At 48.0% G+C, this 18429-nt stretch overlaps 6 protein-coding genes across 6 annotated transcripts; 2 read left to right on the plus strand and 4 right to left on the minus strand.

Annotated features, from left to right (window-relative positions):
* Positions 1–708: 708 nt before the first annotated feature.
* Positions 709–4811, minus strand: BDV27DRAFT_137662 (uncharacterized protein). The gene is made up of 9 exons (XM_032069043.1): positions 4358–4811; positions 4228–4243; positions 4111–4133; positions 3925–4042; positions 3776–3875; positions 2271–3717; positions 2121–2217; positions 1285–2070; positions 709–1228 (listed from the first exon to the last, which is right to left on the minus strand). The coding sequence occupies exons 1-9, from the start codon at positions 4479–4481 to the stop codon at positions 883–885; spliced, it is 3057 nt and encodes a 1018-aa protein (XP_031921563.1). The 5' UTR covers positions 4482–4811; the 3' UTR covers positions 709–882.
* Positions 4812–5406: 595 nt separating this feature from the next.
* BDV27DRAFT_137665 (SUR7/PalI family protein) lies at positions 5407–6756 on the minus strand. The gene has a single exon (XM_032069044.1). The coding sequence runs from the start codon at positions 6453–6455 to the stop codon at positions 5592–5594; it is 864 nt and encodes a 287-aa protein (XP_031921564.1). The 5' UTR covers positions 6456–6756; the 3' UTR covers positions 5407–5591.
* A 466-nt stretch (positions 6757–7222) lies between these two features.
* BDV27DRAFT_169385 (putative feruloyl esterase) lies at positions 7223–9097 on the plus strand. The gene is made up of 2 exons (XM_032075018.1): positions 7223–8632; positions 8711–9097. Exons 1-2 carry the CDS (start codon positions 7445–7447, stop codon positions 9029–9031), a joined length of 1509 nt encoding a protein of 502 aa, XP_031921565.1. The 5' UTR covers positions 7223–7444; the 3' UTR covers positions 9032–9097.
* A 1876-nt stretch (positions 9098–10973) lies between these two features.
* BDV27DRAFT_163541 (uncharacterized protein) lies at positions 10974–14177 on the minus strand (the record flags this gene model as incomplete). Its single annotated transcript, XM_032073559.1, has 1 exon — positions 10974–14177. One exon carries the CDS (start codon positions 14175–14177, stop codon positions 10974–10976), a length of 3204 nt encoding a protein of 1067 aa, XP_031921566.1.
* Positions 14178–15200: 1023 nt separating this feature from the next.
* BDV27DRAFT_150401 (uncharacterized protein) lies at positions 15201–15740 on the minus strand (the record flags this gene model as incomplete). Its single annotated transcript, XM_032071220.1, has 1 exon — positions 15201–15740. One exon carries the CDS (start codon positions 15738–15740, stop codon positions 15201–15203), a length of 540 nt encoding a protein of 179 aa, XP_031921567.1.
* A 915-nt stretch (positions 15741–16655) lies between these two features.
* BDV27DRAFT_163543 (type III PLP-dependent enzyme) lies at positions 16656–18078 on the plus strand (the record flags this gene model as incomplete). Its single annotated transcript, XM_032073560.1, has 3 exons — positions 16656–16893; positions 16951–17892; positions 17969–18078. 3 exons carry the CDS (start codon positions 16656–16658, stop codon positions 18076–18078), a joined length of 1290 nt encoding a protein of 429 aa, XP_031921568.1.
* Positions 18079–18429: the final 351 nt, after the last annotated feature.

Here is an 18429-nt window from a genome sequence, read left to right on the forward strand (position 1 = left end):
AAAAAAAAAACCCCCCATTACAATCCTACCCCAGAACTACAACCACACGGACTCATAGCTAACTAGAACACAATTCCATCTTGAATCATCAGTTACACGAGCATATAGTCTTCGTATGTGCATGTATATATCACAGATCACCCAGGAATGGATACAGATACTAATACTGACACTGATACAACTGAAGGAGAGAGCTTATGCAGGAAGCCTTATTTGCAATATTGATCAAGCGATAGTCTTGGGATGTGAGTTCTTATATCTGGTCTTCTTTTCTCGTCCTCTCTTCCTCTCTACTCGCTAAGGTTGGGATTATGGGAAGCTAGGTGGTGGAGTTTTTTGTATGGGGTTATATAATAGAGGAAAAGACGATAAATGCATGAGTTGGAGTTATTTTGTTGGATTTCTTTTCAGAATATTTTCAAGGATTACTTGCTCTCTCTTTACCTCTCTTCATGTCTCTCTTCAAAATTGGTTTTCTTTTGTCCATTCTCGGGGTGCTGGGATGTATTTATTTGTTGATTGCTTGGCATGTAGCCTAATATATATATTTCTTGAGTACGGTGGTACGTCACGGACGTAGTAATTTAGTGCAATCAAAAAGAGAAATGACAAATGTTCATGCAAGAGGGAAAAAAGGTCAGAAGTTATTCCATTCGTCTAAAACTATCGTTTTCGGCTCAACAAAAGATATCGCAGGAGGACCGGTAGGGAAGGAGCGTGTGTCTGCTACAATATGGCTGTCAATGTACTTACTGCTAAACATAACTAGATGCAGGGTTCTATAACTATACGGTTCTACTACTACTTATTAGTCCATGTATGTAATTACCTGTCAATACTCTCTTGGCATCTATCTCTCCCAAATCCTGTCCAAATACCAATTCAATGCCCATTCGGCTTCCGATCAGCTTGCGTCTCAAACTCATCCTCATATGCACCCATCGACACTCGACTTCTCACCCGCTCTAACTGACTCTCTACATAATGCGACACATGATCGTCCACACCGTGGTCTTTTTCTTCATCGTCGACTACACTTTCTGCAGCGGTAGTGTCACCAAAGGCCGATTCGAAGTCGCTTCGGTTCCCGATGGAACGACTCGTGGACGATCGGCGGATGCTGGGTCGACGGCTACCGCGTGGTCGGGAACGGCTAAAGATATCATCAAAGTAGTGTGATGCCGCCGCGTACGGGGAGCGAGGGGTCTGCGGAACGCGGCAGTTTATTCTGTACATATAGTTAGGTTATACTGACAGTGAAGCATTCTGGATTGGTTCACTTACCCAGTGTCATGGATGATCTTGGCAATCAAGCCAGTCCAGCCGCATTGGTGAGATGCTCCAAGGCCCCGTCCAGTATCACCATCAAAGAATTCGTGGAACCACATGTAATCTTTCCAGTGCTCGTCGAAGTCGAGAAGGTCAGAGTTGTCGTGTACCGCTCGACGTCCTTCATCGTTACGAGCAAACAAATGCTGCAACCGATGTTGGATTTCCTCGGCAACCTGCCCGAGATGCATATATTCCCCGGATCCTGTAGGACATTCAACCTGGAATTTATCGCCGTAAAACATGTAGAAGCGCAGCAACGACTCGACCAGCAAGAAATTGACGCACAGCCAGACCGGTCCGCGCCAGTTGCTATTTCCGCCGAAAAGAGCACTGTCCGAGTCACCAGGGACATAATTGACACGGAACTCCTGCCCATTGACCGTCATAGAATAAGGATGCTCGCCATGGTATTTAGACATGGATCGGATACCGTGCTCAGACAAAAACTCGGTTTCGTCGAGCATCCTTTTTAAGATCTTTTCCAGGCGGTCTTTGCTGACCAGTGCCAAGAGGAGACGCTCGCCTTTGCCACGACGTTTCATGCTGGCAATATTGCGTTCGGCAACATCTTGTCTATTCTCAATGAACCACTCTAGTCGGCGCTTGAAAGAAGGGAATTGGTTGATCAATTCGGGCTCGAGCGTGAGGACTCCATACAACGGAATCAAGCCAACGAGGGATCTCACGGGGAGCTGTTGAGTCCATGGTTCACCGTAAGATATAGCATCGTAGTAAAACCTAAGTCACATCAGAGTGTACTCCTTTTTAATCTCGAATGTAACTCTTACCCATCCTCCTCATTCCACAGAGAAGCCTCTTCACCTCCCGACCTGAATGTCATAGCATCACTAATTAGGATGAAATGCTCGAAGAACTTGGACGCAACTGTAACCGTTAGTCAACCATTTCAAGTCCTTATGTGCCGAGGTGTAACATACTGTCTTCATAGATCCGCCGGTGTTTAGCCAATTCCAAGGCAATGTTGAGCATGCATAAACAATAGAATGCCATCCACCCAGTGCTGTCCGCTTGCTCCAAGACGCCTCCAGTGGGCAAAGGTTCGGAACGATTGAACAACCCAATATTATCCAAGCCGAGGAAGCCTCCCTCGAAAACATTCTTTCCTTCTGAGTCTTTACGGTTAACCCACCACGTGAAGTTGAGGAGCAGCTTTTGGAACACCCGTTCGAGAAAGTCTAGGTCCTGCCGGCCATACATCTTCCGCTCGATCTTGAAGACCCGGAACGTCGCCCATGCGTGGACGGGAGGGTTTACGTCACCAAAGTTCCATTCATATGCAGCAAGCTGTCCGTTGGGGTGCATATACCATTCTCGAGTGAGAAGATCCAGCTGCTTCTTAGCAAACTCGGGGTCAATCATCGCGAGAGGGATGCAGTGAAAAGCAGTATCCCACGCAGCGAAAAACGGATACTCCCAGGAGTCGGGCATCGAAAGAATGTCATCCATGTACAAGTGTTTCCACTGCTGGTTTCGAACATGCTTCCTACCAGGGGGAGGTGGGATCATCGCGGGATCGCCATTTGCCCATTGATCCCAAACAAAATGATAGTACTGCTTCGTCCACATCATGCCCGCAAATGCCTGTCTCTGAATGTTTCGTAGGTCATCGCTCATGGGTAAGGGGCTGATGTGATAATAGAAATCGTCGGCCTCCGCTATACGCTGTTCAATAGTGTCATCCAGTTCCTCCTCGTCAATGAAGGGCTGGACCTTTCGGGACAGCCTGAACCGGACAACAGCACACTCGCCTGGAGGGATTCCATCACCCTCATTGAAAGCATACCAGGCAGCAAACTTAGTACCCTTGTTCTCAGGGTTAATCGCGTCCTTTTCGCCATTAACGATGTAGCGATGGAATGCATCCTTCACGTACGGCTGATCATTTTCCGACTTCCAGAGCAGCTCGTTATTCGTCTCGTTTTCCGTGAACAGCATCTTTGGCAGGATATCCTCCTGGTTGCTTCCCGCCGCTGGGGAGGGGGAGAATCGTACATATCTCTCACCTAACTTCTTGTGGTGAGACTTGGCTGTCAGGGGGGTGACCTTTTCGATGGAAGGCTTGTGAGACTGGTCCTCGTAGCCCCAGGCCCAGGTATTCCGGAACCACACATGGGGGATGATGTGCAAGGGAGCCGGCTCAGGGCCTCGGTTGTAGGCAATAACGCGGAACAAGAGTTCCTCTTCGTCATCGTCTTCCTTGGCCGTCTCAATGAAAATATCCCAGTATCGATTGTCGTCGAAAGCGCCGGTATCTAGGATCTGGTATTCACGGTCCAATCTCGACCGGCGCGCATTCTCGTCTCTGAGATCCTCGTAAGGAAACTTCTTCTGGGGGTATTTGTAGAGGTATTTCATGTAGGAATGCTGGAATGAAGCGGTTAGAAAGGGCAATATGAACATCTTCCCAACTGGATAGATTTACCGTCGGAGTGTTATCAAGGTGGAAATGAGCTTCTTTGATACTCTCTCCATGGTTTCCTTGAGGGTTTGACAAGCCAAATAGACGCTCCTTCAGAATATCGCTAGTGCAAAATGAGCCAGTGGTCGGATTTCACAACATAAGGGACATACTCCTTTTCATTCCAGAAAGCAAATGCAACGTTCTGTAGAGTATGAGTATCGGAGACACCGGCGATCCCATCTTCGCCCCAGCGATATGTTCGCGACCGCGCGTGCTCATGAGAGAAGTCTATGGCGCAAACTGGGGTTAACGGGACGCGACAGATAAGATAATGGCGGGGGAAGAAGAGAACTTACAGCTCCACGCATCGCCATTTTCACTTTCCAATAAAATCAATTAGTTTATTTCATAGACTTAGGTGGGCAACAAATAATCATAGACAGGAAGATCAGAGGCATTGGGAAAAGACTTACGAATAATCCTCTCGAACTGCGGGGATCCCGAGAATGAGGTCATCAGTTTCGCGGCCCCTCATCGGAAATCAAAGCGAGAAAGAAACACGCTACGAACGCGCGGAAAAGAAAAAGCTCAGGAAGAACTTACCTGTTGCCCATTGCCTTTCGGCCACATACGGACCCCATTTTTTCCAGTAACGAACGCGATCGCGATCTTCCTTTAATCGCTCCTCCTCCCGCGAGGTGTGGACATGCTTGTCGATCAGGACCATTCTGGTCGGGGGGGATTCGCCAGAGAACGATATGGGAGGAGAGAAGAGAAATGAATTGAAGGAAGAAAGGAGGAGAGGGACGGGGATTGAGTGGCAAAGAAGAAGGAAAACGAGAAGAGAAATCAGGAGGGGAAGTGAAGGGAAGAGAGAGAAAAAAGAGAAGGGAAATATAAAGGATAAGGAAGGACGGCAGTTCCTGAACCCTGTTCCCAGAGCTGCAGTACAACTCACCAGCGATCCGATCGCTGGCTTATCAGAAGACCAGAAAGAACCGGAAACATGATTTCTTGACTTGGCCTCCACGGTCTGGACTCGTCGCTCGGACGTTCCATCAACGTTGAGGTGGGAACGGGGGACACTAAAGGTACTAACCTCCCTTCCGTGAACTGTAAAATTATTTTTATCTGGTGGCACCTGACATCATCATCATAGGTTTGTTCAAACCCTTTCCTTGTAGATAATTTTTTCCCCTCAACTGCCAATAAATATTGTACTTCCAATCGGAAGGTGGTGCCATTAGGCAATGAGCAATTTACTATCCAGCATACAAAACACACCCATCATGAGAAGCAGTCGGTGTGTCTTGCCACCTGGGATTTTTGATAAATGCAAATTTAATTAGGGCTTGTGTATTTGAACCGTGGAAGCTTTTAGTATTACCAAGCACATGAACAATCATATTTGAATGCAAACGATAGAGAATTCAATTTAGACTACCATCACGCCCTACGATCATTTAGCAATCTGAACACTCAATATTGATAAACCGCATAGGGACCCGGAGGGCAGATGGACGTGACTAGGTTCCTTCCGAATTCGGGATGAGGGGTGAAGCGCGGAGGTATAAACCCCCCCTCCTTTCCTATCTTCCTCTCTTTTCTGCCTTCTTACTTTAACCTCTCTTCCTTTCCGCGTCTACACGGTTGTACGGGCATGAAGCCAGCCGCACTTTCATCCATAAGAGAACATAGGCGTAGGGTAAATCACGCACCTAAGCCCATCGTCTATAACAGCAACCTGCGAATGTCACGAACTTTTGCATCATCGAGCCTCATGGACCCCAAATGTCTTCAGGAGGCAGCAAATGTGTGACGAACAGCTGTCGATCCTCTAACAGTCTGAGTTTGTATAAGCCCAGACATGCTTGTACGGCTCGTATACGCCTACCGGTGAACTCGGAGGGGGAATCTGATGCATGGGATACTGATATGATCCCTGCAAGCTGGGCGACGACGTAAAGACCATGGGAGGTGGATAGGAGGTGTCCTGCGGAGCAGTCAAACCCTTCAATGGTACTGAGCTATGGCGGTACGACTGCTGCTGATCTGCCGTAATCGGCCGAGCTGTGGTGCGATACCTGGAACAACAGCAACAGTCCAGCAACCACAGCGCACTGGTCAGAAATGATAGCATCACCGCGAGCCACGTGACGGCGTACATGTGTCGACCCATGTGTCCAATGATGCCGTAAGGTTTCAATACTATACTGACTGTGGTGGCCAGGGTGGCGAAGACGGCAGTGGAAGCGATAGCCATGGCCGTGGTGAAGAGGAGAGAGACCCCGGCGAGGAGCCATGCAAAGCAGCTGCCCAGGCGATTGCCTCCAACGGCGACGAGACAGGTCATGATCTCCAAGATGGTGGCTATCACAGCAATTAGATAGATGATGGCCATCCACAGCGACGCATTGCGATACATGTCTAGCGACTTTTTGAGTTTGCCAGGGAGAAAATCGTTGGTGTTGGTGCCATTGAGGCCCCAGTTGTCGATTGGGTTGAACCAGAATCCGCCTCGAGGTCTGGAGCAGTAGGTGGTGTTGTAAGTCCCATTGTCTGTTATGTTACCGGTACAGTAGCTCCAAAGGCCAATTGAAAAGAAACCATTCAACTTGGTGGTGTTGTTGGCCTCGTCGAGGGCTTGAATGAACTTGTCTGACTGGGTGATATTGAAATGCTTAAGGGTGGTATCGATCATGGACTGGGGGGTTGCTGTGGGATTTTGCAGTTCAATCTGTTCAAGATCTTAGGATGAGTTTGAGTCCTACTCGTGAGGCATAGTCGACTTGCACGCAAAAAGTAGTAATTCTCTGCCTTGTGAGCTCGAGTGCAGCCGATGCCAACAACGACAGGGCAGATGAGAGAACCAATTGTCAGAGCACATGGGAAACCTCTCCACACTAGATGGCCAGATTGACCCATTCTGATTAATCTGAAGATGATTTGGATAATAAGATCATGAAAGATGAGATAACTTGGCGAGCTTTATAGCATTTGCCCTGTCGCTTTCTCTCTCTCTCTCTCTCCATTTTACTTTTACTTTTATTCTTATTTTTTTATTATTATTATTTCTCTCTTTCTAGTTACTGCCGTTGACCTGCATGGTACCCAACCTCTCTTATTCTTTCTCTTTTTCCTTTTTTTTTTATTTTATTTTTATTGTTTATTTTCTTTGCGCCACTGACTCACTCGTTCTTAAATTACAGCGATACTCCTAAGGTACTACGCAGACTTATAGAAGCCTTAAACGTTTGGTAGTGGAGAAACATTGAAGTGCAGATCCACTCATGCCTGAGACCCGAACACGAACTGCCCGAACTGGAAAAGTGTGCGGTCCCCAGTGGGTCATTCCTACTACGTATAGTTTCAACCATCAGAATAGTCTTGCAAGATGCAAGATCAATTTCACGACTGATGACTTCTTCTTTACTGTTGCCGAACGTTCCTTACGAATGGCCCGCCGTGAGATTCGGTCCGTCTCCACTCATTTCCGCACCAGGGTCTATGTATCGGCAAGGAAATTCGCATTCGTATTAAATTAATCCAATGCAAGCTTGACGAGATGAGATCATACAAGCGGTAGTCTTGAATGTCCAAGCCAATTATTTAAAGAGGAGGATTTCTGCTGTTCATCAGTGGACTCAACACATCCTCAAATCTGTATGCAGAGTGAGTTCTCTATTCAAGATGAACATCTCATCCTGCTCGCCTGCAGAAATCCAAACCCCCACTGTCTTCGGGGCAGAGGTTCTCTCCCTGTCAGCCTTGTGGGTCACCAACTACACTCTCAACGTCCCAGCTGATTTCAACTACAACCATGGTGATGTCGATGTGCGCAATGCGCAGTTCTGCAACATCACCGTCACCTACACGCACCCTGGTTACAACGACCAGATCACAGTCGAGACCTGGCTTCCGCCTCGGACCAAATGGAACGGCCGACTGCAAGCCACAGGGGGTGGCGGCTGGCAAGCCGGGCGGTTCGTGCTGTCCCAGTTCTTCATGAGCGGCGCAATCGGTGAGGGATATGTGGCGACCACCACCGATGCTGGCTTGGGGGATGCTGTCGGGCCCAGCTCGTGGGCGCTCCAAAGCCCCGGGAACATCGACTATGTCGCGCTCAACAACCTGGGCTCCCGGTCATTAAATGATCAAGCTATCATCGGTAAGAGCCTGGTCAGCAGCTTCTACGGTCGAGCGCCAGACTACACCTACTGGAGTGGTTGTTCTCAGGGCGGTCGACAAGGTCTGATGCTGGCACAGCGGTACCCCACGGCGTACGATGGCATCGTCGCCTCGGCCCCTGCCCAATCATGGACCAAATTTGTGTCCGCCCTGTATTATCCCATTTTAATGCGTCAGTGGCACGGAGTCGACCCGCTGGCCTGCGAGTTGGACTTTCTGACGACCGAGGCTATCGCCGCCTGTGACGCGAAGGACGGGATTGTGGACGGGCTCATCTCTAACGTTACGGCGTGCGACTACAGTCCGTACACCTCTGTCAATAAGACTTTCGCCTGTGCCACTCTGAACAAAACGATGGCGCTCAGTCCTGGTGCCGCGCTCATCGCCGATGCCGCCTGGTCAGGACCACGGACCAAGGACGGCGAGCGACTGTGGTATGGGGTGAACCCGGGCGCCGACATCAGCCAGTTTGGCTCGGTACCTGGCGCCAATTCCTCACAGTCGGACATGTGGTTCAACCTGTTCGTGGCTAAGAATGCCAGTTTTGACACTATCCACATGAGTCCTGAGGTTTATGAAGAGTTCTTCCACCTCGGCACCCAAGAATATGCCAGCACCATCAACGCGGCCGATCCAGACTTGACTGCCTTCCGGGAGGCCGGCGGGAAGCTCCTCACTTATCATGGCATGGTTCGTTGCTTACCCCCCCTCTTCGCTTTGTAGCCCTAAGTTGCCTCATACTTCTAACATCAACTACCGATATCACAGGCCGACGATAGTATCCCCACGAAGGGCACCGAATTCTACTACAAGTCCGTCCAAAAGCAATTCCCGGATGTACAGGACTTCTATCGCTACTTCGAGTCGCCTGGGCTCGGGCATTGCTCAGGCGGACAAGGGGGTCAGCCGACTACGATTTTCGACGCGCTGAGACGGTGGGTGGAGAACGGCACTGCTCCAGAAACCCTCCCGGTGGAATATGCCAGGCCCCAGGGTGAACCGCTGCATCGTATCATATGCCCTTATCCCGCACAGGCCAAATATATGGGCGGAGATATCTCGTCGGCCGAGAGCTTCCGTTGTATTTAGAGCGCATTGACACCTTCTGCCTTATCAGGGGTACAGATTATCATCGTTTACTTTCTCTTCTTTCCCTTCCTTCACTATGGACTTTTCCCCTGTACTTTATATCTTTCCTCTATATGTCGTGAGAGGGCTTTATTCTGAAAACCATCACTTGTTGAACATTTTGCAGAAAGCGAAGCGACTGGAGTGGTGTAGCAAACCCAAGTTAAGTTCTGGACAGCGGAGTGGCTTCTGATCCGGCTGTATCATTATAGCTTCCTACCGGTATTAGTTTGGAAGGATTGACCCTAGGACTTGTCAACAAAGTAATATAATATGGAAGTATATGAGAAAGTGATCCTAATACACTGTATCAGGATCGCAGGCTTAGCGACCCATTACAGCGAACTGACATGGTATGACTCCGAATGATTGAGCCGAGCCAACCCCATCCTGGCTCATAGCCATTGGGTATACGGATGCTATCGCGGATGCCGGTTACCGTAGATACCGCGCAGCTGATTATCGGGTTGAATTTGTGTGACGAGTGTGCTGACTGCAAGGTTGAGATGACATTCTGCCTCGGTATAGAAGTCTGTTGGCATCCCCATGTAAGGACTGTTGGATAGATCTCCAAGCGTTTGCACCATGTTGAAGCCGGCGTAGGCAAGGAGTAAGTGTAGAACACAAAGTGATGGATAAAGCCGAGCCGGCAGAGCTCCTGTTGCGCGCGAGGGCTCCAACTAGTCAGTTCCTTCGAAGTTGGTAATTGGTGGAACAAGGCCATATCGGTGGCGGTGTATTGGAATGGCCTCTGTGCCACTTCCTGGGAGGGCTGATCCAGTCGCGGTGGCTGATGTGTCGTGGTTGATGAGACGTCATATGCTCGCTTGAATGGCTTGAGATGTGAGGGTGTGGTTGAGATAGGTATAGCCACCAACAGCTTCATCGGATATCGATAGGTCCGTAAATAGGGCTCCCTTCTACCGATTATCCAGTAGAATCTCGAGATAGAAAACTAAAGTCACAATTAATTGCGTGGCGGATGTAATTGCTGCATTGTGGCCCTATCACATCGCACTAAGACAGGCTCTGTCAGTCCCATTCTCTTGGACACAAGCAAAATAGCAACGCAACTAACCTTGACCCCACGCCGGTTAGAGTTATATCAACCAAGATGAGACTTACAGTGGCTTTTGCGCGCCAGCTTGTGGGCGTATGGTGTTATAGATGGTCCCATGGTGGAATGTATTTGATCCTATCCCAGATCACTATACTTTCACGTGTGCGGGATAACACAACTGATCGACCACTATCTTCAGAGGACTCACAAAGGCCGTAGAGGTTAAATACCGTTGTGGAGACTTTGTTCCAGCCTCTGAGCCCTGATACATGGTTCGCGAGCTGTAGCTGTTGCTGTGGGAGAGATGACTAAAGACTATTCTGTCCTGAAGGTGAGCTTCTTCAAGCTGCATGTTCATTAAAACCGTTGGAAGGTATCGGAAAACTGTGTATGGTGATATACTTTTGTACATAGATAGACTGTTGCGAACATCTGCAGTAGCAGCATGTAGTTAAGCGCTGATCTTGGAAGCTTTGGAAACAGGATATTGGCAATGCGCCTTTCGAAGACATATTTTGTCTCTAACACTGAAGGCTCGAAATTCTCGGAATCTTTTGTAATTTGGGCTATACTTGGGAGTCAACCGCTGCCTTGGGTTTACCGGCTTGTATACATGGTATATTAAAAATAATGTAGGAGTAACTACCAGTAGGATGGTACTATATTTATATAGTTCAAACTATAAATAGTCACACTTAAGCTAATTCAGTTCCTTCTTAATGCCTCCAGTCACCCCATGGAAAACATTATCACATAACAAGCACTCCCAAAGACTCGTGCCCTGATCCCAATACTGTCACTGACTTGTAACGCCTCCTGACACTAACTTCAGGGGGCCGAGATCTATTCGGGGGAACGGGGATTTGGAATGTCCAGCTGTCCTCGAAGATCGCAGAGCTTCACATCCGGATTATTCTGGATGAAGTGGAAGACTGCTTCAAATTCATCCAGGAATTGCCCCCAACGGTATACGCCATCCATCGTGCTCTCGCTGAGGAGAAGAGAGATGGTCGCAGATTCAGAGGACAAGTAACATTGCATCAGAGCATTCAAAGCGCAAATAGGACCATAATATTGCATGTCCCGCTCTCGAAACATCTCTGGATATGCCGTGGCCAAATCAGGTTGCACAGCAAGCAGGGTACCATACGTGCATGCGACTGCTTTACATTCGGGACTCAGCTGTTCGATATCTCGGTCATCGATTCCCTCGTGCATCATTAAGGACAGAATGTTGTCCTGGTCTCTCTCCAGGTTGTACCTGAGGGTCTCGTTGGGGTCCAATTTGATTCGGTCAGGGAGCATGGCAGTGGTTGGGACAGCCGAATCTATGATATCCGTGATAGGTGCCGATCGCCGGGCGAAGACGCCCCCAAACACAACATCGTTTGTACCGTGGTGCCAGGAGATCACAATAGCCAAAGTTACGCGGATCTTGTTCGTAGCAGTGAAGGCATCGTGGATGATGTTTAGGCGTCCGGTAAGTTCGCGGCTTTCGGTAGGCTCAAGCGATGGATCCAGCACCGGGGGAAAAACTTTGCCGTTGAACCCTGCGAATTTATCAATCCAGAACTGACGCTTAGAGACATCGAGATTTTTTGACCACCGAACAAACGGAGCAAAGCGTCTCAAAGTCAACTTTTGACCTTGGTATGCGTTGGAGATGTCTCGGAAGAGAAGGGGTAAAGATTGACCATCGTAGATGGCATGATGTATCAGCATGACAAATCGATTTGTTTGAAGACCGACTCGCACCAGGGGTTTTCCAAGTCCCCAGACATCGACAGCAGGCTCATATCGAGCCATATTCGAGCTATCAAGAATGTCTAATGGAATTGTCTCTCGAATAACCGCTTGTATATAACGGTCTTTCGTTAGCTCGACGATACGCGTACGGAGAACAGGGTTGGAGGCAACCGTCATTTCCCATGCAAGTGCGAGCTTGGCTGGATCGACAGTGGACGGCAACTTAAATTCGAGCCGTAGTGTATAATTGTACTCAAATTGGATGGGGATGACAGACGCATCAAGCTGGAGCGAGGTAATAGGATAAGCGTCCTCGATCGAGCCCTGAGATACTTGGCACTGATCTGCGATGGTATGAAGAATTTGGTCGCTCTTCAGCTCAAGGTCGCATAAAAGTGCGAATGGCTTCATGTCTTCCGTTGTCTCCGAAACGTCTGTTTTGATATTCTGGCACAGAGTGGAGATCGTTCTGTGGCGGAATATATCAGGAACCGTCAGGAAGAATTGCTCTTGACGCGCAAGCGATACCAGTTGCATAGCCCCAAGAGAGTCACCGCCCAAAGAGACCCATTCGTCATCTCTTGCAATTTCCTGCAATTCTAGGTAGAGCACCTTGGCCCAAAGTCTCTGCATCTTCAGTTCTGTTGCTGTAAGTGGCATAGCCTTCTCCTTGTCTTCAACACCGAAATAGGCCTTTATCTGCGCACGCGGAAGTTGCGCGAATTGCTCTCGCAAGCGCTTGCGGTCTGCTTTCCCTGTCACTGTCGAAGGGACATAACTAACAGAGATATAGGTCTCTGGAATCATATAATCAGGCAACCTTTCGCGTAGCAGCGACTTGGTTGTGTTGATTCGATCCTTGAAACCCGCGTTTGGCGCCAGAAAGAGTTCAGTAGAAGATTGGGGCATGTTGTCCATGACAATGAAGGCAACCAGAGATGACGATGGTCTACCGGCCTTTATAGCTTCCACAATGACCTCTCGGTTGCCTCCCAGAACTGCCCGTGTCTGATGTTCGACTTCTCCGAGCTCGATGCGCTGGCCGTTGATTTTTACCTGCGTATCCTTGCGGCTGATAAAATGAAGCGAGCCATCTGGCAGGCGACGGACCAGATCTCCTGTTTTATATAACTTTTGTTCCGCTTCCTTCGAGACAGAAAGCCAGGAGGGGCTTGAAATGTATGATTTTGCTGATTTTTCTGGATCATTGACGTAGCCTTCACTTAAACTGGGGCCTTGGATCACAAGCTCCCCGACTAAACCGTTTGGGACGAGAACGTTATGGTTGCTCTCATCCACCACCCAGCAGGCGACGGCATAAGGGAAACCAATATTTGTAGCAGATTCTACTTTCCCAAAGTTGGATTGGATGGTGGTACACCCCGCGCACTCTGCCGGGCCATACACGCCTATGAGATGGGCATGCGGTAACCACATGTCAAGATCTGTCCGAGTAATGGGCTCTCCTCCCATGACGAGGTGTCTCAGACTTGGTAGCTTCGTGGGATTGAGTACACGAGCTACAGAAGGAGTAAGGAAGGCCCAATTAACCTGCAGTTTCTCGATGATCTCTAGCAGATTATTTTCGCGGTCAGACTCAGACGGAATGCAAAGACAGCCTCCAACAAGAAGCGCCCAGAAATGCTCCAAAAAGCTGACGTCGAATGCAAATGATGCGAAACTCAAGACTCGGGAATTTTGACTCAGATGCATAGGTTTATGGTTGTGGACAACCCCGGCGACCAATGCTTGATGAGAAACAAGGATACCCTTGGGCTTGCCTGTGGATCCTGATGTGAAGGCGACATAGGCTGCTTGACCAGGAGCCACAGCTCCCAGTTCCTGATCCGGAGGTGAGGTCGCTAGTAAACTCTCGTTCACTGTAACAACCGCATGCTCACCCAGGTTCCTCGCCATCTCAGATTGGGATTCACCGGATAGCACAATGCTAGCATTGATATGACGGCACATGTGTTGCAGTCGAGCCACTGGGTGCTTTGGCTCTAGGAAGCAAAAGGCGCCGCCGGCCTTGGAAACTGCGAGCATAGCCACTGCTGTCCAGAGTGACCGATCAAAACACAGGGGCACGAAACTTCCTGCCTGAACCCCTTTCTGCACCAAGAGTCTGGCTAAGGCCGAGGATTTGTCGTCCAACTCTCCATATGTTAGCTCTCCATCCCAGGCGCAAACTGCGGGAGCATCATGTTGCTCCAGGACACGCTGGTGGAAAACATCCTGTATGCAGATTGGAGTCGCCTTGGGAACTGTGAATTCTTGACACAAGCTCGCTCTGCGACTCATAGTCTGATCATTCATCATCGTGTAATCTGATATTTGTCGTGGTATTGGAGCGATAGGTGATATTGACAAAGAACGAGTGATGGTCAGACAGTTGTCTATGAGTAGATCCGGTCAACACCGATTGGTGAACAGAATTATCTAATGTATTAAGATATACGCAATGCCTCCGGGCCATTAATAGTCCACAGATCCCTCTATGATGTGGGTGATGACTGAAGAAGGCTCCCTATCGGAATGGTTTGCACCAGCTGAATCGATACTTGCCAGGATATGTCGATACGGTGATACTTGGATAGATTGAAAGCCACTTACTAAAATTACAAGTTCAAAGTTGATACGGCCCCCATACAAAATCTTCGCGACAGATTCCAAATGGGACTTCACCATGCATGATTAGGCAAATTGCGCGAATTTTCGGCCTCTTTGGACGTGTACGTGACAGTAGAACTATAGTACCTCGATCTTGCCACCCCACTAGCTAGCGCCTCAGCAGTCTCTGATCATCGCCGTTCCAGAACCTGGCCCAAATACCTGATACAAGTACAATATTTTGCAATACGAGCTGTCCCGTGTTTTGTATTTAAGATTAAATTTACGGACAAGAACAGCTAGCATGATATTACCTAGGATCGTCAACATCTCAGGGGGGGAAAGAAGAAAAAGAAAAAGAGAGAAAAACAAAAAGGGCAAATGAACAGACATCGCCTTCTCTATTACGCGGGTGGAGATGAAAGACAAGAAACGAGGAATTACTGTATTGATACCGAGTAGAAGGACATGCCCTAGTTTAGCCTAATCAGAAGCATCATGGATACCTACGAGGATGCACTACAGTAGACTATGAAAAGTAAGCTTACAAACTCAATTGACACGAACGACGATCAATGAATCGTCATGTCTGCAGTGCAGAGTAGAAGGCTTCGAATCAGATTTTCAGCTCTATCAAGTCTATGTATTTTTCCAATACAGTAGAAAGCAAGTTGACCCCCGCCCCCCACAGATATTCCGCCATATGAAATCGGCTTAAGCTTTGAGGGAAATCTCCTCAGTAGTCTCAGTAGCCTCGATCATCATCTGTTTTCCTTCCAATAACTGCTTCACATGTGGATTCAACCAGTATCGGCTGAGAACGGATGCCCCCATGTCCTGACTGCCTGCGATGAGTCCAAGACAGTTCTGAGACCCACAAAAGCAGTTAAATGGTTGAACCATGTCCCATTCGGTACTGGGATAAAAGAATGTTAATTCATCACCCACGGAGAGTGGTCGGTCCCGTGCGACCCGGACCTCAAATGTTGACATGTCAAATTCGAGGGAAGGAGAGCAGGAGTGGTTGCAGTAGACGAGGTCGGAGCATAGCTCGATATTCAGGCCCGGTCCGGTTTGAACAGACGTATAGGTCTTTTGGGGCGCAGGAATAGCCGTGGTGATCCTGCTGAACAGTGCGCCGGCAGGCAATGCCACTAATGAGCGGGCACTTGCTGTGAACGGTGTTGCACCCTTGATCACCTGGAGGGACTCCGGGTGACTGGGTTGCTTCCAGGTAGGGATGAATTCAGACATGGCGATGTATTCTACCGTGATGTTAGCGTGATTTGGTTATATGGGGAGGTGAAGGCTTTTATTTGACATACTTCTGCCGAAGGGGGGAACTGAGAGAGAGAAGTTTGAGGTATACGGGTATATGGAGGTAGAGACTCGATGCGATTTCAGGATTCAAACCGATTGAGGACCAGATGGTAGAAGGATCTAATATATATCTATCTCAGAGAAGAGGACTACATCATTTCCCGGACCCTAAAGAAAAATAACCCGTCTGGTACGGTGTCATAAAGCGGGTCGAGACAATTGCCTTTTCCAAGGCTCCGTAAATAGCTCCAGGCTATGTTTAGTAAAGATGGTCCATTTGTCGTCACTCCACCCTGCCCCTCTCAACTCTTTCAGCTCTTTCAGCTGAAGCCGCGGTATTTTCCAATATACTTGCTCCGTATTGAAGTACGTACAGGTGGCTGCTGCATCGCCGTCTCTTTCAGCAGCCCCACCCATCTCTGGAGGCATACTGGATGATAACCCCCATATCAAAAATCAATTAAAGCTATTGGGGCTCTTACAAAAATAATATATATTGATATATAATAGTTCCTTTAATCGGTCTAATTGTTATGATTGAGATAGAAATTATTATAGATATACCTGGGGCCAGACTAATCTGTTAAGTGGGTGGGGGGATGTTGACGGCTAGTCAAGTTTCGGTGAGGGATGGAAGGAAGATCTTGCATACAACATAACCCTAAAAGGGGAAATATATATATATATATATATATATATATATAATTTAGTCCTGAACTATTATTTATATTAGTCGCCGTTCTCTCAACTCCTCCAATATTTGTCACCTTTTAAACTCTAAACCTTGGTTCATCTTTCAGAAGCGTATTCACCACTGATCATTCTCTATTTTTGATTGAATGGGAAAATATGCCGTATGCGACAGAGGAGCAGTCTTCAGAGACTTGGCTTGCAGAAGGGAATCTTTGCCAAAGCAAAATATGTGGGCCACGAACAAACGGTACAGTTCTTGAAGCCATGAAGGGGAAGTTATCGCAGCCATCGCAAAGATACCGGTCTGAACCATTTTGCGTTATGGATCTTGGCTATGTCTACAACGAGTATCAGCGGTGGACTAGTCGACTACCGGACGTGAAACCATTTTATGGTTGGTCTCTCCAACTCTCTCCATTGTGTTTGTTCTTGGACTGACAATCCGCCTCAGCTGTCAAGTGCAACCCGGATACTCATGTTATCAAAGTTCTGACCGCATTGAATAGCGGCTTCGATTGCGCATCGCAAAATGAGATGGAACTGGTGATGTCGCAAGGAGTGACACCAGAAAGGATCATTTTTGCAAACCCATGCAAGAAAATATCCGACCTAGAATATGCTCAGCAGTTCGGGGTAAGGAAAATGACATTCGATAATGAGGCAGAACTGCACAAAATTCGGCAGCAGTTCCCGGATGCTCAGTTAATCCTGAGATGTTTAGCATCCGATCCATCTGCCACGTATGCGTTGGGCTCCAAATTCGGGGCATCTTCAGCGACTTCCGTCAAGCTTCTGCAATGCGCAAAGTCCCTAGGCCTCTCTGTGGTGGGAGTGAGCTTCCATATCGGCTCGAATGCAAAAGACCCAACTGCATTTGACAAGGCCATTCGAAATTCCCGCGGAGTGTTCGACGCGGGGCTGCGTATCGGCCATGATATGCACCTGCTAGATATTGGGGGTGGCTTTTCAGCGTATAACTTCGATGCTATGGCCAGCTCCATCCGGCGGTGTATTGACAAATACTTCTGCGGCATTGATGTTGAAATCGTCGCGGAACCCGGGCGTTACTTTGCGGCAGGCGCCCTGACATTGGCCTGCGGAATCATTGGGCGGCGGGATGCTGCTGATAATGATGAGGACAAAGAAAACCGACATATGCTCTATCTCAATGATGGTGTATACGGTACTTTCATCTGCAATATCTTTGAGCCCGGTCCGGAACCAAAGGTCCTTCGTGCATCGGGAGACTTTTATCCTCTGGATAGCAAGGATGACTGTGACAAATACACCATATGGGGTCCAACATGTGATGGAACAGACTGCGTGGCCCAATCTGTGACCCTTCCAAAATCCCTCGTAATTGATGATTGGCTCTATTTCCCTGATATGGGTGGTGAGTTCCTCCCCTTTTATACCCTATCCATATGCTTATATAGTTGTCCATGGACTGATGTATTATCGTGTTCTAGCGTATACAACATGCCTTTCAACTAGCTTCAATGGGTTCCATTGCGACAGAGAAACTATATACGTGTCCAGCGACCCTGCAGCCGACATCTATCTACAGCCAGAATGTTGATCCTTTCCTCAATGTACCGACTAGTGTTTAGAAATTCGGGTTGTTTGATATATGTCTATTGAGATACTGAAGACTTTGATATGTATTGGATCTTATGTAGGAAGTGCTAGAGTTTAGCAAGAAAGTACTTGAGATGATTCTGTTTTGTTAGCTATGGAACAACATAACCAATTGTCTTGCGTATCACATTTGAGAGTGACATAACTAAGGATCTAAGCATGAGTTCAATTATTGACTTTTTCTTTTTCTTTCCTTTTCTCTCTCTGTCTCTCTCTCCAATTTTTTTTTCTTTCTTTCTTTCTTTCTTTCTTTTCTTTCTTCTTTTCTTTTATTTTTCTTTTTTTTTTTTTT

Source organism: Aspergillus caelatus (genome assembly GCF_009193585.1).
Source record: "Aspergillus caelatus strain CBS 763.97 unplaced genomic scaffold BDV27scaffold_330, whole genome shotgun sequence".
Classification (NCBI taxonomy): domain Eukaryota; kingdom Fungi; phylum Ascomycota; class Eurotiomycetes; order Eurotiales; family Aspergillaceae; genus Aspergillus; species Aspergillus caelatus.